The sequence below is a fragment of the Entelurus aequoreus genome, linkage group LG01 (genome assembly GCF_033978785.1).
Source record: "Entelurus aequoreus isolate RoL-2023_Sb linkage group LG01, RoL_Eaeq_v1.1, whole genome shotgun sequence".
In the NCBI taxonomy this organism is placed as follows: domain Eukaryota; kingdom Metazoa; phylum Chordata; class Actinopteri; order Syngnathiformes; family Syngnathidae; genus Entelurus; species Entelurus aequoreus.
The window spans coordinates 39,366,458-39,391,195 of NC_084731.1; the positions used below are offsets into that span (position 1 = coordinate 39,366,458).

The 24,738-nt window shown below is 40.1% G+C and overlaps 1 protein-coding gene across 4 annotated transcripts in view; it reads right to left on the reverse strand.

Annotated features, from left to right (window-relative positions):
- The window catches only part of LOC133651914 (calcium-dependent secretion activator 1), a 304,205-nt gene that overhangs the window by 131,817 nt on the left and 147,650 nt on the right, over positions 1-24,738 (reverse strand). For 2 of the 4 annotated variants that reach the window (XM_062050159.1, XM_062050144.1), the window contains 4 exons: positions 19,311-19,412; positions 19,174-19,237; positions 16,086-16,209; positions 7,583-7,651 (listed from right to left, as the gene is read on the reverse strand). In XM_062050159.1, coding sequence (XP_061906143.1) covers positions 7,583-7,651; positions 16,086-16,209; positions 19,174-19,237; positions 19,311-19,412 — 359 coding nt within the window. The remainder of the gene's footprint in view (positions 1-7,582; positions 7,652-16,085; positions 16,210-19,173; positions 19,238-19,310; positions 19,413-24,738) is intronic. The other 2 variants (XM_062050168.1, XM_062050151.1) reach the window with 1 other exon arrangement.

The window sequence follows — 24,738 nt, forward strand, 5'->3', positions numbered from 1 at the left end:
GGAAATTAAAGAATTGCAAGAAAAAGTGTACTTCCATTGCAACATTCCATCACTACGAGTTGCATTAGGTACATTGATTGTTTCATCGTGTGCAAAATAATAACAGTAAATGTGTAAACTATTCTTCTGAGACTCTTATTTTGTTAGCATCGTCAGACAGGATGTAACTCATATCAACTGTATTGTAATGGCTAGAAGTGTGTGTCTGTTTTTTTGCATAGGTAAACAATGGTACCTCCCGAGTACGGCTGCTTTCCTTTCTTCCTTTGTGAATACAATACTGTCAATACCAATATAATCTATAATACACTCTTCGCCAAGCCCTATCTCCCAATGGTAAAAAAAATGTCCTGAATCCAGGCAGTGATCCGTACTGGAACTTTTTAAGCTATAGCGCAATGAAAGAAATAGAGTAAACATTCTTGTCTCTTTGGGTATGGCGTTATATTATGGCGTTACATTTGTGTCTTAATGTTGAGGTTACAAAGGCAGATTTTGAGGACAGAAAAATATGTTTTGCAAGCACAGACATTATATTTTGAAAATAAATTAAACTCATGGGAAAAATATTTTTTTTGAGCGAATATAAAAGTACTTTGTGCACAATAAAAGTGTGCTTGTTGGCTATTATCCATATTAACACACAATAATTAGTGCTGTCTGCAGTTAGACGGATGCTCTCTTTCGCGCCCCCTCTCTTCTGCTCTCTCAACCTCACCATTCTGCACCATTTTTTTCTACATTCGCTCAAGTTTAGACACACAGTGTTATAATTGTGTCAAAAAGGCAATTGTTAAGGCTCGAGCGCATGCGGCTGCGCAGTCTTTAGTGCGCTCCTCTGAGCGCGCATCTGGACACGCCTTCGGGCGTTCCTCTCCAGCCGCGGGTTCTTCCTTGTCGGCAAGAAGGACGACTCGCTACGGCCCTGCATTGACTACCGACAACTGAACAACATCACGGTGAAGAGCAAGTATCCTCTATCCCTCCTGAGCTCTCCCTTCGAGCCCCTCACACCTGCGACTATTTTCAGTAAACTTGATCTCCGAAATGCCTACCACCTCGTAAGAATCAGGGAGGGAGATGAATGGAAAACAGCATTCAACACGCATCTGGGACACTTTGAATACAAGGTCATGCCATTTGGACTTACTAATGCCCCGGCTGTCTTCCAGGCTTTAGTCAATGACGTTCTGCGGGACATGCTACATCGATTTGTTGTGGTCTACCTTAATGATATTGTTGTCTTCTCTCAGAACCTGCAGGAACACCAGCAACATGTCTGTCTGGTCCTACTACGCCTTCTGGAGAACCGCCTATTCGTGAAAGCAGAGAAATGTGAGTTTCCACACATCATCGAGAAGGGGCACATCAGAGCCGACCCCAAGAAGGTCGAGGCGGTGATGGAGTGGCCCCGACCCACCACCCGTAAGGAACTAAGGCGCTATCTAGGATTTGCTGGATTCTACCGACGCTTCATCAGGGACTTCAGTAAGGTTGCTGCTCCTCTTCATGGCCTCACCTCTACTATCTCTCCTTTTCAGTGGATCAAGGAGGCCAGTGTAGCCTTCAAAAGACTGAAGGAGAGCTTTAACTCCGCCTGTGTCCTCATCCACCCCGAACCGGACAACCCGTTCACGATAGAAGTGGATGCCTCTGATTCCGGTATCGGGGCGGTACTCTCCCAGCGCTCTGTGTTGGATAAATTGCTACACCCATGTGCCTTCTTTTCCAGACGCCTCTCCCCAGCGGAACGGAACTACGATGCTGGGAACAGGGAACCGCTGGCTGTACATGAGGCACTAACAGAGTGGAGCCACTGGCTGGAGGGGGCCAGACATCCGTTCCTGGTGTGGACAGATCACCGCAACCTTATCCACATCCGTTCAGCCAAGAGACTGAACGACCATCAAGCGCGCTGGGCACAATTTTGTTAGTCGAATTAATTATACTCTTTCGTTCAAGCCGGGCTCTCGCAACATGAAGGCTGACACCCTCTACCGACAGTTTACGGAGGAACCCACCAGCACACCTACGGCGGAGCCCATCCTCCCTCCTGCTCGAATAGTGGGCATGGTCACATGGGAGATCGAGAGCCTGGTTAAGACGGCCCTGCGCTCTGACCCAGGCCCGGGCGGCGGACCACCCAACAAGTTATTCGTTCCACGTGAGCTTCGACCCAAGGTACTGGACTGGGCTCATTCCAGCATCTTCTCCTGCCATCCGGGAGTCCATCGCTCACTCTCATTCATCTGACGGCGGTTCTGGTGGCCGTCGATGGAGTCCGATACACGGGAATTTTGTCGCCGTTTGCACCACATGTTCCCGCAACAAGGCATCCCATAGTCACCCGGCGGGCATCTTATGCCCCCTTCCTATCCCCGGCCGACCCTGGTTCTACATCTCCTTGGACTTTGTGACTGGATTTCACATCTTCTGAGGTAAAACTACTGTCCTAACAATAACTGACAGATTCTCCAAGGCCGCACATTTTGTTCCCCTCCCCAAGCTCCCCTCCGCCGCCGAGACTGCTGATCTACTCAGCAAACACATGGTCAGACTACACGGCATGCCTCTGGACTTCGTTTCAGACCATGGTCCCCAGTTCATTTCCCGTGTTTGGCAGATCTTTTGCAAGGTGATTGGGGCCATGGTCAGCCTCTCTTCCGGATACCATCCTCAGCACAACGGACAGGCGGAAAAAGCCAACCAGTGCTTGGAAACCATGCTGCGCTGTGTTGCTGCTCGCCAACTCGTCTCCTGGATCAAGTATTTAACCTGGGTGGGAATTCCTATAATTCCATGACTAGCTCAGCCGCAGGTAAGTCCTTTTTTGAGTGCTCCTTGGGCTATCAACCCCCCATGTTCTCCCAGCAGGAGGTCGAAGCAGCGGTGCCGTCCACCAGAGCCCACCTTGCCGCAGCATTTGGAAGACAGCCCGTGCTTCCCTCATGAAGGCCTCTGACAGGATGCGCCGCAGCACTAACCGCCGTTGCATCCCGCCGCTGTATCCCACCACCATCTTATCAGCCCGAACAGCAGGTGATGCTACGGGCCATCAGGTGCCATCCCAGAAGTTGGCACCTCGCTACATGGGGCCCATAACAGTCGAAGCAATCGTCAACCCAGCCTCTGTAGGTCTTTGCCTTCCGCAATCTATGAAGAGGCACACCGTGTTCCACATATCCCAACTCAAGTCTGTGGCGGTCAGACCCCTCTCACCCCCTGTCCTTGCTCCTCCTCCACGGAGGGTTCTCGAGAATGGTGACCCTGTTTGGACTGTAAAGGAGATCCTCAAAGTTCATCGACAGGGCAGGGAGTTCCATTACTTGGTCGACTGGGAGGGTTTTGGAGGACTTCAACCGGGCTAAACCTGATGCACCTTGACGCTCATCGGGAGCCTCGCATAAGGAGGGGGGTACTTTTACGGCTTGAGCGCATGTGGCTGCTCAGTCTTTATTGCGCTCCTCTGAGCGCGCCTCTGGACACGGCCACGAGCGTTGCTCTCCAGCCACGGCCGCACCCCTGCGCAGCTGCTCTCCCTCACCAATCAACACACCTGACGTTGATGAGGACACCACACACTACTTAGACCAGTGCGTCCTGCGTGCAGTGCCAGAACGTAGCTACCTGTATTGTACAGTAAGCCCACATGTCTCTAGCTTCCTTTTCCATGTGCCTACTCGCTCTCTGTTTCCCCTCCTCTGTGCTCATTGTGTCTTGTCCTGTGTCGTCATCTCGCAGCTCCTCTCTGTCTCCTGGATTTGAGCTGTGTGTCTCGTCTCCCCGGACTTCCCCTGGACTTCTTGCTGCCTTCCTGGATCTACAGAATTTTGACTGTGATTGCAGTACCATTTCTGGCCACATTACTACATATGGCACCTTTAAGTAACACTTTTATTGTGCACAAAATACATTCATCCATCCATCCATTTCTACCGCGTGTCCCGTGCGGGGTCGCGGGGGTGCTTGAGCCTATCTCAGCTGCATTTGGGCGGAAGGCAGGGTACACCCTGGACAAGTCGCCACCTCATCACAGGGCCAACACAGATAGATAGACAACATTCACATTCACTCAAAAAAACGTCGCGTGAGTTTAATGTATTTTCAAAATGTAATGTCTGTGGTTTCAAAACATATTTTTCTGTCCTCAAAATCTGCCTTTGTGACCTCAATGTTGAGACACGACAAATAACATATTTGAATTGAGGCGGGCCTTTACAATACACACACACACAGACGTTGAGGCTCTTAATTTACACAAAAGTTAATGTCATGACGTAAAATATAGTGACTTGTTCCTTATACCTTTTTGGACACTTTCCTGAAAGTTTGATTAAAACAACTTTTTGAACTATGTTGCTAACAAACTAACTAACGACTACTGTAGATAATCTAGAGTAACAAAGCAATAACCACATATGTTACTTTACTTCTGTGAATTATTGAGTATAAAATCATCACAAAGTATACACCTGTGTTTTGTTGGTGTTGAACTGGCCACATGAGGGTCACAACTATTCAATCCATTCACTGGCAACGCTCAAATGGTTCAGTGATGCTGAGGACAACACAACTGGCTGATCTTTTGCCTGCAGGAGCTCAAGTGAACATGGCTGACAGCTTCCACAGAATGGGACATCTGTCCTGTTATAATTGGAACTTGTTAAGGCCTACTGGTGTCTGTCATCCCAGTGAGTGAAAGTAGTATCAGAGTTTGCTAGTGTAGTTTCTGTAATCACAAAACGTCAGGCTGACTTATTTTCTCTGAAATCAATCGACTCCAAAAGCCTCATGTTAGTTTGGCCTTAACAAACCCAAGTAATTGCTCGAGTGGACACTATAATGCCAAATGATCCCTTTGGTGTACAAATCACAATTGAACAAAGTTTGTCAGGAAATGTATGCATTTAGAGTAGCATATTTTACATAATTTGTGTCTTTTTTGTGAGACTCGATCCAAATGTTGCATTGGACTCAAAAGCAACGATCACAAAAGAACACTGGAAGAAACAGGAATAAATAATGAAAGCTGAATTTACTATGCTCTTCTGTCATTGTATATTTTTGGTCATTGCATTTTCATTTCATTAATTGAAAAAAAATATTAGCTTGTTTCAATTACATTTTGAAAATGTAAATTTTAAATTAAAAAACAAAGTGATCTTAATTTTCAACAATGAAAATCACCAGAAGCAAAAAAAAAACAAAAAACAGCAGAGTTTCTTTCAATATTCTGACATCAGAGTCGAAGATGCTGTTTAAAGACAAAACCACAGACTGGCTTGGGGGGAAAACAGTGTAATGTAGGAATTTTAACCAGTGTACTAAAAACAAACCGGTAGCTGCACCTGTGAAGTTCTATAGTGACAGTCACATAACTACTACTAGGGCAGGGGTCGGCAACCTTTACTACTCAAAGAGCCATTTTGACCAGTTTCACAAATTAAAGAAAACAATGGGAGCCACAAAACTGTTTTGAAATTTAAAATGAAATAGCACCGCATACAAAGTTTTTTTTTGCTTTATGCTATATATAAACCAGACACACGGCCCGCGAGATGTTATTTTGCGGTCCGCACCCTAATATGAAAATGTAATGTTAGTGCGGCCCGCAAGTTTTATATGAATGGCGCTTGACAGCGTCATACTTGTCAACCCTACCGATTTTTCCGGGAGACTTCCGAATATTAGGACAACTATTCTCTCGAACGTCTACTGATTTTCACCCATATAACAATAACAAGGGCGTGCCGTGATGGCACAGCATTTAACGCCCTCTACAGCATGTTCAAACTGCGTGCCAGCCCAGACACATGTTGTATGAAGCTTCTGCTTGCACACGTAAGTGACAGCAAGGCATACTTGGTCAACAACCATACAGGTTACACTGACGGTGGACGTATAAAACAACTTTAACACTCTTACTAATATGTGTCACACTGTAAACGCACACCAAACAAGAATGACAAACACATTTCGGGAGAACATCCGCACTGTAACACAACATAAACACAACAGCACAAATACCCAGAATCCCATGCAGCCCTAACTCTTCCGGGCTACATTATACACCCCCGCTACCACCAAACCCTGCCCACTTCAACCGACGCACACAGGTGAGAGGGGGGGGGGGGTTTGGTGTAAGCGGGGGTGTATAATGTAGCCCGGAAGAGTTAAGGCTGCATGGGATTCTGGGTATTTGTTCTGTTGTGTTTATGTTGAGTTACGGTGCAGATGTTCTCCCGAAATGTGTTTGTCCTTCTTGTTTGGTGTGGGTTCACAGTGTGGCACATATTAGTAAGAGTGTTAAAGTTGTTTTATACGGCCACCGTCAGTGTGACCTGTATGGCTGTTGACCAAGTATGCCTTGCTGTCGCTTACGTGTCTGGGCTGGCACGCCATTTGTACAGGATGTAGAGGGCGTTAAATGCGTCCTTATTACTATTGTTGAGGTGAAATCCGTAGCATATTTGACCAAGGAGATTTCTGGGAGAGGCACTGAAATCTGGAAGTCTCCCGGGAAAATCGTGAGGGTCGGCAAGTATGCAGCAGAGCCGCATCAGAGTGGTCAAAGAGCCGCGGGTTGCCAACCCCTGTACTAGGGGAATAATATACAACATTTCAATGAAGTCAAAACCATGTAATCCTACAACAGCCATTGAAGCTGTTTTAATCGCTTTATTAACCAGCGATTAACATATTGCCGCTGTGTGAGACAGATTACAAGGAAGGAGAAAAGGAAGTTAGCCCTTTTGTGTTCATTTAGCAGAATGAGAAAGCAATTGTTAAAAAAAAAAAACAAAGCAAAGAAAAGAAAACACAAAAAACTTCAATTGCATTTGAATAAAAAAATAATGACATACCTGTAATTCTTATTGAATACATGTTAAGTTTCTTGTATTCAGTACACAAAATTAGAAACTAAACTTGTAAGAATAAAATACCTTTAAAAGATTATATTATATGCATTGTGAGTACCAACAGTTGTTGAAGATTACATTAAAAAAGACCTGTCATTACAGTATATTGAAAAGGGATGTAACCATAAACCGCAGTATGATTCCCAATGGTAAGTATTACCTTTTAAGATTTTAATTATGGTTAAACTGTAATTGATTATTACAGTTTTTAAAAAAAACCTCAAGGTGACAAGGTGATACTTCTCATTTCCTAAAGGAGCAGCTGGCGTAACATTTAAGTGTCAACAAGCTAAAATGTAAAAAATATATAATTAAAATAAACACATCCCCTTATCTTGACTTTGATGTTTTGTACGATGATTGCCTGAGCAGAAAAAGATTGCACTGAATTAACTACTCCTCCTTTTTCATGACGTTCAACACTAAAACAGATCAACACACAAGCAAAGTAAAAATGCATTCAAGTCGCAAACGGACAATGTCTGGAACAACAAGCTCAAAGGCAGATAGTGTAGAAGCAGACGCTACAGACTGGAAGAACAAACTGAAGCAACACTGTGAGGTCACTTGGATTAGTGCATGCTGCTAGCAGGACCAAAGGAACATGGTGTCGGGGACAGAGGTAGAAGATGGGGCAGCTGGGAAATGAGGGAAGTACTCACGAATGGTTAAATCCATCACCTGAGACGCCAAGCAGAAGACGGGATGCTCGTACATCTCTCTCTTTTTCCCTACAGAGAAAGAGGGAGGATACCGAGGCATGCGACAGGCCAGGGTCAGAAGGGTGGCCGTAGTGGTCAGTGGGGTTTGACCAAAGTTTTTAGGGCCACTTTGAAACCACATCTGCTTGTTAACGCATTGTCTGTTAGTACACGTTCACTCTTTAGGTCTACATATTTAAATTTACTATCATCTTTATAACGCCGTCTTTAAGAAATACAGGAAATAATGGGGATTGTTGTTGTGTAAAAAAACTCTCAAGGGGGATTGTGATTATGTACAAATGTTCCCTTCTGTCCATCATATCCATTTGTCAGTGCCTCCAGGATTTGGTAGGCTATTTTTTTTGTGATTTTCAAGGCCTAAAATGCCTGAGTTTTCAGCAGCTTTGTCAGGAAGTTGTGGCAAAAGTTGCAATGGTTTGTTGTTTTTTTCACTAACTTTGAAACAACTTGTGATTTTATGAATTTGTTATCAATGTGTTAAGTGTTTCCTGTAACCTTGACATTGGAAAGTGCAGGATTTCAATAAAAATTGGAAAACAAATTCATGTTTTATACTACACCGACTTAAAATTAAACACTGGAAGGCAGTAAAAGCACACACTAAAAGCTCATTGCTGCTCAATTGCTGTACTGTTTTATTTAATCATAAGTAATAATATTACTAATTGACTCTAACTTTTGTGTGAATGCCCCAAATGCTTTAGCCAAACTGAAATGCGGAAGGAATCTAAAATAATTGTCAAATGTTTCAATGAAGAGTAGGAATGGTTTAAATATTGAAGAATGCTCGTTTTATTGAGAGTGGAATTTTTAAGGAAAGGTGTAAACGGTTTAACTGTGAAATGGGCTGAATGTGGAAATGCTGTGATCATAGGACAAATTCGAATGTTGAAGATAGTAAACTGTACTGCAACGTACTTTGAAGTTAGAAATAAAACATTTATGTTATAATAGTTGGCATTAAACTATGAGAATGGCTGCAACTTTGGCCAAGGAAGTATGCGTCCCAGAATGAACTTACAAAATTAACCCTCGTGGGTGAGTCCATGCTTTCGGGCGGTTGGGGATTTAAACCAGGTCCTCCTGCTTGAAAGCCAATCATGCACTGTCCTAAACAGATAGGATGTCAAACCAGTTTGCCGCTTTGGACAGGACCACCTTTTTGGCAAATTTCAAGTATAAATCAATGTTTTTTCTTTACAATAAAATGTATTTATTCATATGACTCATGGATGTAAACATTTTTTGCAAATATTTGTTTTTTAAGTCCCTTCCTCATATCAGTTGGGTGAAAGGCATGAGAATTAGCCTCTGAGCCAAACGACCTGGCTGTCAAAATAATAGCCAACTTTGAATGATAAAGGGAGCGATTTAGCCGTTGAAAGTGACATCTAATAACCTAGAATTCTTTGCTGCAACAGTACAATGTTTTCAGTTAATTTTGGGGATATATCAACATATTTTTTACAATAAAATATTTTAGGAATGGTTAGAATATTGAAGAATGCTGGTTGAAATGATAGTGGACTATAGAAGGAAAGATAGAAACAGTTGGTATGTGAAATGGTTGGAATATAGAATTACTTTGATGGTAGGAATAATTTCAATGTTGAAATCGCTTTAACGTTGAAGATCGGAAACCATACTGAAATGTACTATGACTATAGAAATGATAAATGTATGTTCTAATAGTTGGCATTAAACTATATGACTCAAAGAAGTAAAATTATTTTTAAAAGATTTGCTCATTTGGTCCCTTTGGGATTTGAAGCCACATTACCTGGGTGAAAGGCAAATGTGTTATCCATTCGGCCAAACGTCCTAGCTGTCAAGGTGGTGTCCAACTTTTGTTTTGTTAAAGAGAAATATTCAACCGTTTAATTGATTGATTACCCAGACCCATATTATTTGCTGCAACATTATGTTTTCAGCAATATTTTAGGATAAATTAACATATTTGTAATAATAAAATATGTTACCTGATTGCATGCAAGTAAACAGTTAGAGAAAAAAAGTTTAAACCAGGGAAGATAAAGAGGCCATAGTCTAAATTATATCCATCTTGAGCTTGAATCCATGTCACCCAATATGACATAATGCACCGTTACATATGTTGCTGCTAAATGTTTGCCTTTACAAAATTACTTCAATGTGAAGCTTCACACAAAGTATGTTACAAAATAAAAATAAAATATAAGTTATAATACTTAAATAAACTAACATTAACATACTGCAAATGAGCACTTAAAGGGACTATTGATTGAAATACAAAGGTGGCTGCCAATGTTTAATCTTAATGCAAAAGGTCAAAATGACCGCATTACCCAAAGTGCATTTCCGCAAATGTATGATTTTTTGCTAATTTCAGACTAAATAAATGTTTTTCTTTTTACTTCAACAAATGTATTTTACGATAGTGTTGAACATTTACTTGCATTCAATGTTATTTTCAGGGAGGAAAAACAAGGCAATCGTAACTAAAAATGGTGGGATGCGTACCAATTGTATTGTCCAATATTATGGAAAATCGTGAATACAGAAAAAACAAAACATTTTGGGGGTTAAAAAAATACCAAGTATTATTGTCCTAATCAAGACAAATGTTTTAATGGTGGAATGTTTTGAATTAGTTGAAAAATGTGGGCGGAGTAGTCAAAAGAAAACAAGTGCAAAAAAAAACATGAAAATTATGATTATCTGTAAAACCTGCAATATTGTGTAACGTTTGTTGAATGACCCTGCATGTCCTGAAAGTGCTGAACGTTTTGACGCTTGAACGGCATCAATCGGATGAACGGTTTACAAATTAGAAGCGGACGAAAAACACTACGGAAGAATAATAATAAAAATATGTAATTTTTGTGCAAAATACTATAGCACGGTGGCCAGGGGTTAGTGCATGTGCCTCACAATACAAAGGTCCTGGGTTCGATCCCCGGGCTTGGGGTCTTTTTGTGTGGAGTTTGCATGTTCTCCCTGTGACTGCGTGGATTCCCTCCGAGTACTCCAGCTTCCTCCCACCTCCAAAGACATGCACCTGGGGATAGGTTGATTGGCAACACTAAATTGGCCCGAGGTTGTGAATGTGAGTGTGAATGTTGTCTGTCTGTGTGTGTTGGCCCTGCAATGAGGTGGCGACTTGTCCAGGGTGTAGCCCGCCTACTGCCCGATTGCAGCTGAGATAGGCTCCAGCACCCCCCGCGACCCCGAAAGGAAAATGGATGGATGGATGGAAAAATATAGTGTGAATGCCCTTCAAGGCTAAAGTTTATACTACAGACTTAATATTAAACAATAGAAGGCAGTAAAAGCACAAACTGAAGCTCATTGCTGCTCAATTACTGTTCTGTTTTAATGAATTATAACCAATAATAGTAATAACTATAATTACAAACAGAAACACCACTAAAGTTTCCTTATTATTGGCTGTCTGCTTGGTCGTCCACAAGTTGCAGACATTCTCCGTGTATGTCTTACCCTTGAAAAGTGTTTGACCCTCTTAAACAGTCATTTATGTTCCAACATATTTTCCGCCGCACGTTACAAGCATTTGTGAACTTTTGAGAGCGAACTATAGCACTTATTTTTGTTGGTAAATGAGAGACGGTGAGAGATTATCATCACACATTAACATCTCTAGCATGCAAATGCTGCTTCTTTGCAAGGCCAGCATTGCAAATGAAAATATGTTCTTAATTGCCTTTACACTGGATAAAATAAATTTAAAAAATATATATAAATACATGTCAACCAGGAAGTAAATGTTTATAAACTACATTACCCAGAAGGCTTAATGCTGTAGATCAGTACAGGCAGTGGCATGCAGTCACTAGAGGCACGGGAGGCGGGGCCTCACCTGCCATCATGGAAAGAAAAAAAATGTAAAAAGAAAAAAAAAAAAATTAAATTGTTATATGTATCCAGTGATTATACTAAAGTTATTTTCCATTTAACTTCACCAGTTTTAGATTATTTTTATTTTTATTTTCACATTTGCCGTTCAAATACTGAGAAGAGACACTGAGAAGAGACGGTGCGGTGATCAGCAGCCAGTTGAGGCACGTCACTGATTTGTGCCTCAACATGGATTGTGCACAATGACTCGGCTAACTGCTGAGCTGCTGTGCAGTGAGACTGTATTGCTATATGAATTATATCAGCTAACTAAACTATGGAATAGTTTAGTTAGCTGAGGTATATAATGTACAGTGTATTTTGTCAACAGCTGTATGTGTGTAACGTATTTCTTGTGCTGAGCATTCATAAAACTGCTGCAAAAGACGTACTGTCTGAGGCTCGCAGTAATCCGGTCTCCTGGTGGTAGAGGGCGGTAGTGATCCTAGAGATCATTCCTCGCCGCAGAAGAAAAAAAAAAAAAAAAAAAAAAGTTTGCAAGTCAATTAGTGCAGCGATTGTTTATTTCCTCTCGCCTGGACTTTTATTAAAAACATGGAAGATTACATATGTAAAATAAAACAGTTTTCTAAACTGGACTTTCAATCGAAGCAGGAGGTAATAATTAAAGGTAGACCAACGCCGGAGCTAAAAGGTTTGCTTTTGACTTCGGGACAGAAGACCCGTTCTTTTCAAACGGCGTGGTACACACGCAAAGGCTGGCTGTGTGGATGTCCAGCAAGAAAGGTAAGACCACAATGTTTTTTTTATTAAATGTGTTTTTTTGTGTGCTACAGTTGTGTAAAGAATGCTGGTATGAGCTTTTAAACATAACCCGTTAACTGCTGCCAATCACATGGTGAATAAGATACTATTTAGGGTTCATATGTTTGTAAATCTGACTGTGATGATGCAGTGCCTCACCAGACATTAACCTCAACGCACGCCACTGGGTACAGGATGTATGTCAAAGCTATGCGGGAGGAGGACACTTGTGCAGATGAATCAATAAAGAGTTGATAACTGTTGTAGGTCCTGCTTGGTCTACACAAGAGACAAACATACTGTAAGTTTTGATCAGACAGTTGGCATGCATGTTTGAGCGCTGCTACAAGAAAAATTTGATTGGTGTCAATGTGGCTGATTGGCCTTAATGGCCATGTAAATTGTGGGGATTGGACTAAATTGCGAGGCTGCATATAATTCACTGGGATTGCTTCAATTGGCCCAAATTTCCACGACATCGCAAATTCTTGGAGAGACTGAGCATCGTAAAGGTCAAGAGTTTAGTTAGAGAAACAAACTGGGAGTAAAGAAAACAAACTGTCAAAGTGTTGTCGGTATGAGTCCACAGGACTGTAATACTTCACAGGATGGTTGCTTGGTGATGGTTAGGCCATCTGATTTGGATTAACCATTGGTTCCACCAAGCAGGGTTCGATCTGAAAGGTTTGCATGCATAGCACTAAGAGGGGATTTACTTTTCTGAGATAATAACAATTAACAACACAAGTTTGTTTCGCAAAGTTTTTTTCTTCAAGCAGGTGGTATTTTCTTTACAGACATCATCTTAACCATTTCTCATGCTTTTACGAGGCTTTGATTTCTTTAAATACAAATAGTCTGCAGTTTGGAATACATGCTGATATGTTTAGGACATCATCATATGCAGGAAGTAACCTTCAATCGAAAACACAAAACGACACCAAAGGAAAATTAGGAAAAGTTTAGTCTTGTTCAGAGCACTCAAGGGTCTGACCTACTAAAGGTTTGTGTGTACTAAAACCCGTTAAAATTTGATAGCGCACACAAAGCTGATCTCCTAAGCCCAAGCAGTGAGGATTCCGTTTGGTGAATAAACAAAATAACGAGCACAATCCATGTTTGTCTTCGTTTGTATGCGCTATGTATGCTGATTATCAAAACACAATACTGGGGGAGGAGATGCAATTCTATATAATCCAGCAATGTGATTTTTCAAACCTGTTTGCATTACGGTTTTTTGTATTGTATTGTATTATAAGTATTATGGCACAGTTAAGCATAAACTGCTGAGGTCACTTTGGCTAGAAGGAAGCAATTGGTCCAGGGACAGACGACGGATACGACAAAGTACATGTCAACATATTTGGACTGTCAGACATAAATATATTAGACATGTCTTCTACGGATGGCTCAACACAACTTTTTCACTTCTCATAACAACGATATTGGAGTTTTGAAGATTGACCGATATCAATATTTATGAGTAATTTGACAATGACTTTTGAGTATGTGCTTTTACTGCATTCTAGTGTCTACTTTAAGTCTGTGTGGTATAAAACTAGTAAGATATCAATACAGTGTTTTAAAATTTCCGTTCAAACCTGTGCTTTTTTAGGTTAAGGTTACAAGGAACACTTAACAAAAGCATAAAATCACAAGTTGATCCAAGGTTAATGAAAATAGATAATCCACAAAACATTGCAATTTTGGCCACAACGTCACAAAAAACTGCTGCGAATTCAAGCTATATAGGCAGCACCAATTACAAAATAAGCCGGAGAAATCTTAGAAAAAACTGAGAAAAGGTGGTGCAGATTTAAGTTGTGTGTTGCATGTTTCACAACATAAGAGAACACCACAGGTTGGAGTATGATACCCTGGATATGCAGTAAATGAGTGTCTCCATGGTGACAGCCGGTAGTAAATCCTTGTTTAAATATGGCGGTCTGCACCACATTTGTACTTCTTATCAATTGTACACGGAGTCTTAGTAGATCACCCGCAACACGGCCACTAATAGTACACACTAGGGTTGTCCCGATACCAATGTAATTGGTACGGGTACCAGTACCGACATTTATTTCGATACTTTGATACTTTTCAAAATTAAAGGGACTACAAAAAATGGCGTTATTGGCTTTATTTTAACAACAAACATATGTTTCCCTTTGGAATTGAAGAACAATTTTGGCCTTAAATAAAATAGTGAACATACTAAACAACTTGTCTTTTAGTAGTAAGCAAACAAAAGCTCCTAATTTGGCTGCTGACATATGCAGTAACATAGTGTGTCATTTCTCATTCTATTTTGTCAAAAAGTATGAGTGACAAGCGGTAGAAAATGGATTATTAATCTACTTGTTCATTTACTGTTAATATCTGCTTACTTTCTCTTTTAACATGTTCCATCTACACTTCTGTTAAAATGTAATAATCACTTATTCTTCTGTTGTTTGGATGCTTTACGTTAGTTTTGGATGATACCACAAATTTGGGTATCGATCCGATACCAAGCAGTTACAGGGTCATACATTGGTCATAATTAAAGTTCTCCTGTTTCCAGGGATGCATTTCCTGAGTTTATAAACATAATATACATTTAAAAAAAAGGACAAAAAATTTTGTGGTGATAACAAATATCGATGTAATCATTGTAGTATCAACTAGATACGCTCTTGTACGTGGTATCATTTCAGTGGATGTCAGGTGTAGATCCACCCAGGGGATTTTTTTTTACATACAGGAGCTATAGCGTGTTGTTAGCGGTGAGCTATTGTATCCTCCTACGGTGTGTAGAGAAGAATGTTTAGCTAGGCTTCATCCGGCACTGATGAAACTTACTTTATTTGTCACCATGGAGGCGAGGATTAGTGATTTAGAAGTAGCTAAAACAATGCCGACTGTAGATGGATGTTAGCCGCTAGCTGACTAGCCATGTTTTAAAGATTCCTGAGGGCGTTTCAGTGTTATAGCTTCACCTTTATCGTTAGTTTTTACGCCAAAATGCGTCCATTCTCCCATTTCTGTCTACACACCGTGTCTGTTTGTAAGTACTCCCTGCGTGTGCGCTGCCAAACATGCTCCTCTGCTTGTAAAACCAGCAATGTCACGACGTGACGACGGCGCAGTCATGCCGTAAAAAAAAATAAGGGAACCGGTATTTTTCAGAAGCAGTATAGTACAGTTTATGATACATTAGTACCACGGTACTTTATTAGTACCGGTATACCGTACAACCCTAGTACACACACATATACTTTGCATACACTATTTATTAGTACTTGTTATTCTTAACAGATCAGACCCTTACAGTATAATAAGGAGTCCAATTATATTTACTGCTACTCTTATTTATAAGAGTGTTCTTGTTAAACGGAATGATGTGATGTTAATGACATGTTTATGATGTCTACTAAAGAAAACAGCAGGGAGTCTCATAATTATTTGTTTCTTGGCCTTCCTGCTTGGACACAGCAGCAGGTGCAGAGAAAGGACCAACAGACAAGGAGAAGAAAATTGTGAGTATGGAAGTCACCGGAGAACAAGCCAAAGGAAAGGGAGCATCTATTCAGCTGCAAGACCAGTAAGAGATAGAGCCAGCGTAACTCAGCTGAAATAGAAGTTAAGGCAAAGTGGAAGCCAGCAAAGAGATTACAGGATAATTGAATGCATTTTTACTTTCTTTACCAAAGCAACAACGTACAGTATGATTCCTTGTGATCTACTGTACATTTTGATTCTCTCAAATCACTGTCATCCAGTATTTGTAGGAGTAACTCACCTTCTAGTTTGGCGTACTCTGACAGGCGCTGGTAATTGACCAAAGCTGCTTGGTCCAGACACTTACGGATCACAGCTTTCACTTCTTCTTGTGGGACCGGAGTGACAACATCTTTCATCAGAACCTTTCAGGAAGGAAGGAAGGACTTATTGTCTTTGACACTAAATAACCACAATGCACTGAAGGCCTGATCTACTAAAGGTTTGTGTGTACTAAAATATGTGCACACTTGATCGCACGCAAGGCTGATCTGCTAAACTTTTGCACTGAGGATTGCAGCTCTTGAAAGAGCAGAATTTGTGTATGCAGTATATATGCTGATTGTCATCAATCATATAGCGCTCGCAATGTGATTTATCAAACCTGAAATGATCTTGCCTTTATATTTTGCACGTTTTAGTACGTTCAAACCGGCACAGGTCAATACAAATGACTGCGCCACAGTCAGAAGGAGGCGATCAGTGCAATATGACAAGATGATGAGGAAGGGATAATCCGCGCTCAAGACAGCAATTTTTTATAAAAATAATAAACATATCGTCTTTGAGCTAATGAATGACTAAAGGCACAAAATGATGGTATCTGCTGGCTGCTAGGGGATATATTAATAATGTGCAGTTGTCCCTCGCCATATCACGCTTTGAAGTTGGCAACTTCATTTTAGCATGGATTTTCTTTCTAAATTTATAGGATATTTTAGGTATTTTTGGCCTAAATTAAGCATTTTCAAGCATTAAAAATGGCTGAATGAACTAGAAATATTAATACAACACTAGTATTGGCCACGAGACCAATCAGAGCGCACTGTTCAGTGTCGTAGCCACTGATTGGTTTAGCCTCAGGCAGCATTACTATATTGGATTAAAGGCCTACCGAAACCCACTACTACCGACCACGCAGTCTGATAGTTTATATATCAATGATGAAATCTTAACATTGTAACACATGCCAATACGGCCGGGTTAACTTATAAAGTGCAATTTTAAATTTCCCGCGAAACTTCCGTTTGAAAACGTCTATGTATGATGACGTATGCGCGTGACGTCAATCGTTGAAACGGAAGTATTCGGACACCATTGTATCCAATACAAAAAGCTCTGTTTTCATCGAAAAATTCCACAGTATTCTGGACATCTGTGTTGGTGAATCTTTTGCAATTTGTTTAATGAACAATGAAGACTGCAAAGAAGAAAGCTGTAGGTGGGATCGGTGTATTAGCGGCTGGCTGCAGCAACACGACCAGGAGGACTTTGACTTGGATAGCAGACGCGCTATCCGACGCTGGCCGCCGACCGCATCGATGATCGGGTGAAGTCCTTCGTCGCTCCGTCGATCGCTGGAACGCAGGTGAGCACGGGTGTTGATGAGCAGATGAGGGCTGGCTGGCGTAGGTGGATAGCTAATGTTTTTAGCATAGCTCTGTGAGGTCCCGTAGCTAAGTTAGCTTCAATGGCGTCGTTAGCAACACCATTGTTAAGCTTCGCCAGGCTGGAAAGCATTAACCGTGTAGTTACATGTCCATGGTTTAATAGTATTGTTGATTTTCTGTCTATCCTTCCAGTCAGGGGTTTATTTCTTTTGTTTCTATCTGCAGTTAAGGCCGATGCTATCACGTTAGCTCCATAGCTAAAGTGCTTCGCCGATGTATTGTCGTGGAGATAAAAGTCACTGTGAATGTCCATTTCGCGTTCTCGACTCTCATTTTCAAGAGGATATAGTATCCGAGGTGGTTTAAAATACAAATCCGTGATCCACAATAGAAAAAGGAGAAAGTGTGGAATCCAATGAACCCTTGTACCTAAGTTACGGTCAGAGCGAAAAAAGATACGTCATGCACTGCACTCTAGTCCTTCACTCTCATGTTCCTCATCCACAAATCTTTCATCCTGGCTCAAATTAATGGGGTAATTGTCGCTTTCTCGGTCCGAATCGCTCTCCCTGCTGGTGTAAACAATGGGGAAATGTGAGGAGCCTTTCAACCTGTGACGTCACGCTACTTCCGGTACAGGCAAGGCATTTTTATCAGCGACCAAAAGTTGCGAACTTTATCGTCGATGTTCTCTACTAAATCTTTTCAGCAAAAATATGGCAATATCGCGAAATGATCAAGTATGACACATAGAATGGATCTGCTATCCCCGTTTAAATAAAAAAAATTCATTTCAGTAGGCCTTTAATGTTAATGTTATGCAGCGGTACAGTTATAACCTGTGGTGGAGAGTGTGAAGGGGCGCAAAATAGTTTCTCCTTCCATGGGGGGGCGTAACAGAAATATTTGAGAAGCACTGGATTAAAGGAATGTGAAGGTGACAAAGTGGGTGTTATTTCATGTCTAGAGGGCTTTTATGAATTTAAACACTGTTATGTACTTTTGTATAAATAGTTTTTTTTATAATCCAGCTATATAATATTTGATTCATAATTAACTAATCAATTATTGATTAATCTACTTCGCAGGAATGCATTTCTCGCGGTCAGGCCTGGAGCCAATTAACAGCGATAAACGAGAGTGTATTGAATCTGTTATATGAAAAAAACTTCTTGGAATATGCATTTTCTGGCGACGAGATGATTCCAACGCACCACCACAGTTATTGCCAGTGTTGTGAAAAAAATACCGGTTGTACGGTCCCAAGAGCGCACCTTCGGAGACACAAAAAGGTTCTGTTGTTTACATTGCACTTTTATAGTGCAGAAAAGACGCCACAGATTATAGCGGTGGGCTGCATGTTTCACAACATAACACAATTTGGAGCATGATACCATTGATGTGTAGGGTTTCTCCATGGTGACAGCCGGTAGTACATACACAATATTTTGTAACTAATAATAATAACAATTATATGGTTAATATTATTTGTACACGCAGTCTTAGTAGATCACCCACAACACGCCTACTACTAATGTTATATCTTACAAACACTATTTAGCACTTGTTGTTTAGAATCTTAGTGGATCAGGCCTAACTATACTTGTATTCATTAATTTCTATCATCATATTGTTAATCCCAGTTCTGGACAGACTAGGATTAGGTGGATGTAAATCAAATGAAATATTATTGGACTCGCCATTGGTGTGTTCACTCACTCTTTCAAGCAGGGATAGAGTCGCCTTCAGTGCACCCTCCGGGCGTCCAAATGGAAAACAGTACCTTTTGGACAAAAAGTTACACACCATATTTAGCTTTCTCATGATTGCCAGACTAATAAATAAAAAATAAATACCTGAAATGTGTAATCTGGTTTTCCAGAAGCACTCGAAGTCTTTCCTTGATCTCGTTAAAGCGATCCTTCTCCTCAGTTGTTACAGTACCGATACCATCAGGCCTAAAACATACCAGCAGAGTTTCAAGAGCGACATGAAACATCATCCCACCTGGCAATAGTCATATTCAGGGTGTCTGCAGGTTTCAAGTCAAATTTAAGACTTTAAAAGACTTCTTTAAGACCATAATGAATATAATTTAAGACCAGTTCATATCCATACGGACAAAACAGTACAAAGGCATAAAGGAACATTAAAGGACCAGAAGTATATTAATTAATTTGCGCTCTTTCACGTTGGAAAACAAAAAGGTTAAACTAACTAAATACACCTGAAGCCTCTCTATTGTAAAATAATTGAAAAAATATATATATATTATATATATATATTAGCAAAGATCATAACAGCCATTTTTCAGATTTGCCATAGAACTGTTTTCTTACAAAAGTTGCAGTGTGCTTCATGTCAAGGGTTTTCATGCAGCAATAACCTCAACCTCAGTAATGGTAAAGGAAAGCACAACAATATATTGTCTGTGAAAGGGACTGTTAGCATATCTGCTAAAGCTAAATGGTTTACTTTTGCAGTGTTTTTGCGGCTATCAGAAATGAGCAAACAGATACAAACATCTACAGTACTTATACGGTATCTGCTTGAAGTTGTGAAAAACAAAAAAGTGCAGACAGAGTAAATGTCTAAAAAGAAAGAAGTCGATTATGGCTTGCAAGCCCCAAACAGAATTTGGATCAGAATAGTGTGGATAACATTCAAATTGTCTCAGCTCGTTTTGTATCTGGTGTGTATGAATACATTTTTACCGTTTTTTGTGTGTGACTTTCTTAAAAACATATTGGTAATAAACAAAGACAACTTTTTATTTAAGCATGTCATTTGCTTTCCTCGCCCAACCATAAACTGAGTGTAAACGCTAAACAGACAACATTTATAACTTTTAATGTCAGCTGCTGTATAAACTTGGAGAAAAGATTAGGCAGGAGAAGCTGACCTGAAATGATTGGAATAAAAAATAGAAATAATGTAAGATAATTATGTTTTTTATAGTTTTAGTCCAGTGAGTACACTCCTACCACAGAGAAATTATTGTGTGCTTACTATAAGTAATAGTATGATTTAATTAGTAAACATCTAATATTGGCGCCACTTTACCCACGTAGCACTGATGATTTTTTCATTGTCATTCCATTCACTTTCACCACAATGTTTACAAACGCTTCCCTCCTCATTGGCTCCACATCCAGGTACTAAAGACTTTATACGTTTCCATCCACTGGCTTCAAGCATGCATTGAATTGTTCGTTCTGAAGCCACAAATCGTTCAACTTGGACTTAACATTATTATAAGTTAAAGTTAAAGTTAAAGTACCAATGATAGTCACACACACACTAGGTGTGGCGAAATTATTCTCTGCATTTGACCCATCACCCTTGATCACCCCCTAGGAGGTGAGGGGAGCAGTGAGCAGCAGCGGTGGCTGCGCCCGGGAATCATTTTTGGTGATTTAACCCCCAATTCCAACCCTTGATGCTGAGTGCCAAGCAGGGAGGTAATGGGTCCCATTTTTATAGTCTTTGGTATGACTCGGCCGGGGTTTGAACTCACAACCTACCGATCTCAGGGCGGATATGCAAGTAATTTGGCTTTTCTGTGGGCTTTCATTAAGTTTTCTCCGCTGCTATGCTAAGCTGTAACAACATACCGCTGCGCGCGCACAGCACACTGGCTGATGGTGCAAGATAAATTCGGACCGGGCAGCACAAGTAGCCTACTTTGATTCAGTTTTGTAATTACGTTATAGTATCCTCAAAAATCTAAACATTTAAAAGCAAGACTGAAGTTCATGCGTGTTTTAAAAAAAAGTAACATTAATAGATTTGTAAGATCTTTCAAAATCATGTTTAAGACCTTTTATGAGATTTTAGAAGAATTTTAGACAATTTAAGGCCTTAAATATAAATGGTTGGATTTAAGACTTTTTAAGTCCCCGCGAATACCCTGCGTACTGTAGTTCCATCAATTTAAAAAATAAAAAAAAACATTTGACCTTTTTTTGACATTCCTCAAAACAACATTGATTTGGATTTTTTTTTAAGTGACAGCACCTTTATCTTTAAATGTCTATGCTGCCAAAAACATTCATACTATTGTACTCATTGTCTTATTAGTATCATTTCAAATTTATTGTTATTTAAATATTATTATTACAACTATTATTATTATTATAATAGTAGTTCTACTATTAATATTGTATTATTGTTATTACTGGAATTTACTACTATCATTATTGATACTACTATTATTATTAATTATACTATTATGATCACCAATGTTATTATTATTATGATTACTAATGTGCCTATTGTTATCATTATTATTACTATAATCACTATTACTGTTATCACTATGATTTAGGGCTATATAAATAAACTTTGATTGATTGATTGATTGATTATTAATACAATTAGTATTATCACTGCTATTATTACTATTAGTATTATGATTATTATTTTTATTACTGTACTGATTAATAATACTGTCAGTATTACGACCATTATTATTACTATTAATTATCAATAATATAGTATTACTATTATCATTATGACTACTATTGGGATTATCAGTATTATTGATATCAATATTAGTACAAGTATAATACTATATTAGTATTATATTATAGTACGATTAGTATTATTATCACTGCTATTATTATTACTATCGGTATTATGATTATTATTTTTATCACTGTACTGATTAATAATAATATTCTCAGTATTACTACCATTATTATTACCATTAATGATCAATAATATATTATTACTCTTATCATTATCACTACTATTACAATTAGCAGTATTATTGATATCGATTTTAGTACTAGTATAATACCATACCAGTATTATATTATAGTACTATTATTATGTTTATTATTACTCTTATTTTAGTTATTATTACTATTATTTTACTAGTATCATTATTATTAATTACTTTTATTTGTATTACTACTGGTATTATAACTATTATTATTATATTATCATTATTACTAGTATGCACTATTATATTTTTTATTATTTTATATGATTGAAACAAAGCAGTCCATTAGTGAACAATTATGGCGTCAATGTATATCATTACAGAAGTACTAATTGTGTGTATTGTTCATGAAAACGTTCCAATTCATTTTGCTATTAGTGAGTATTTTGACAGGTGAAATAATATTTCAATACACATAAAGCAGGTGTGCATGTGCCAGTAAGTGTTTATCCTTTCTGACATGGTGGGCTCTGGCTGGAATGTGAGCAGAGTGCATGTGACAGAAGAGGCGCTGGACGGGTGGCTGTGACACGATGATGAGACGCAGGACAAATGACACACCCTCTATCCATCACCCCGTGTGCACCCCCACCACTTTTTGACATGTCCTCTCGCTGGACTACAGTGCGTGTGTGCGTGCGTGTGTGTTTAAGGCGGTGTTGGTGAAACACATCAAACAATGTTTCATGAGTACTGGCGTCTGATATCAAAGGTACCAGCATGGTCAGCATCAGCCATCATCAAATCCACTTCCACTTTTCATGAACATTTCAAGAGACTGTGGCTGCCACCTGTAGACTTGTTCTGATGAACCCATGACATGCAAACTTTCCCTTGCACTAAAACTGCACCACTCCCAGTATGGCTTGATGATTATGATGTTACATTAAAACATGTTCAACACAATAGTTTAGTAACAAGGCTGGCAACAAGTGAATGTAATGTTCATTACATTGTTAATATTATGGTGCCTCACTTTTCACACAAACAAGAATTAAGGGGGAACTGCACTTTTTTGGAATTCTGCTTATCGTTCACAATGTTTATGAGAGACAAGAAGACAGAAGTTTTTTGGGTTTTTTGCAGTCTATAACATGAAAAAATCGTCTCGTTCTACATGGCTAGCAATGTAGCTAATGGGAGCATCAATTCTACCTCTAAATCACTTTAAAAATGCATTTAAAATACGCCAACAATACTTCATTTACGTTCCGTAACCTGTATAAAAGCCTGCTCAGTGGCCTTGTGGTTAGAGTGTCCATCCTGAGATTGGTAGGTCGCGAGTTCAAACCCCGGCCGAGTCATACCAAAGACTATAAAAATGGGACCTCCCTGCTTGGCACTCAGCATCAAGGGTTGGAATTGTGGGTTAAATCACCAAAATGATTCCCGAGCGCAGCCACCACTGCTGCTCACTGCTCCCCTCACCTCCCAGGGGGTGGAACAAGGGGATGGGTCAAATGTAGAGGGTAATTTCACCACACCTAGTGTGTGTGTGACTATCAGTGGTACTTTATCTTTAATAACCAAGCTGTAGCGACATTGTTATTGTAAGACCAAACACGGAGGAACTCTTTTTCCAGTAGAGTAACACATCGGCATGCTTCGGTATTAATCATAAAAGGTAGCTACGGAAAGAGACAAGCTAGCCTCTACGTCAGCAGGAAATGCGTTTATGTTTGTAATGCACAACACAATGCGATAGGACACCAATCTGTACTGACTGAAAAACTATTTTAACGTAACTGTAAAGTATTAGCCCACTTTTCATGTTTTTTTTTGTACACAGTTAGCTCGACAGTGTATGTATTGTAGTTGTAATAACAGGCATGATGTGCTGCGTGTATCATGATCAATATTAAAGTGACTCACTCGATGGAAAGTTGTGCATTTGGTCCAGCTGGCCGGGGACGTTTTTTCCCGTTTATTTTGGGTCAAAACTTCGTTTTTGTCAAAATAGCATGGCTCCAAGTTCCACATTTACAGTGTCAAAGTCACACCAATGTCACTCTCTCGACTTTCGTCTGCTCCAATATTACACCCTTCCTTCGTGCTCACTTCTCGAAGCAGTAGTTCATCCGCCGTACATTCAGCTTCAAAAAGATACGGTTGTGAATCCTCATTTGTCCAAAAATAGTCGTCTCTGTTGTCTGTTACCAAGTCACACACATTTGTTGCCGGAAGTCGGAAGTACGCTGCTATGGAGATGGAGGTGGAGAAGATATAGTCGGACGCACTTTGAAGCACTGCAAGGTCTTTGGAACCAGTTCTGTCGAGAAGGGCTGGACTCTCTTCTACTCTGGCGTTGCACGCAGTGGGAGGCGACGGACTGGGGTGGAAATTCTTGTTGCTCCCCGGCTCTAAGCCTGCATGTTGGACTTTAACCCAGTAGACGAGAGGGTAGCTTCCCTCCGCCTTCGGGTGGGGGAATGGGTCCTGACTGTTGTTTGTGCCTACGCACCAAACAGCAGCTCAAAGTACCCAAACTTTTTGGATTCCCTCGAGGGAGTACTGGAGAGTGCTCCCTCAGGTGATTCCCTTGTTCTGCTGGGTAACTT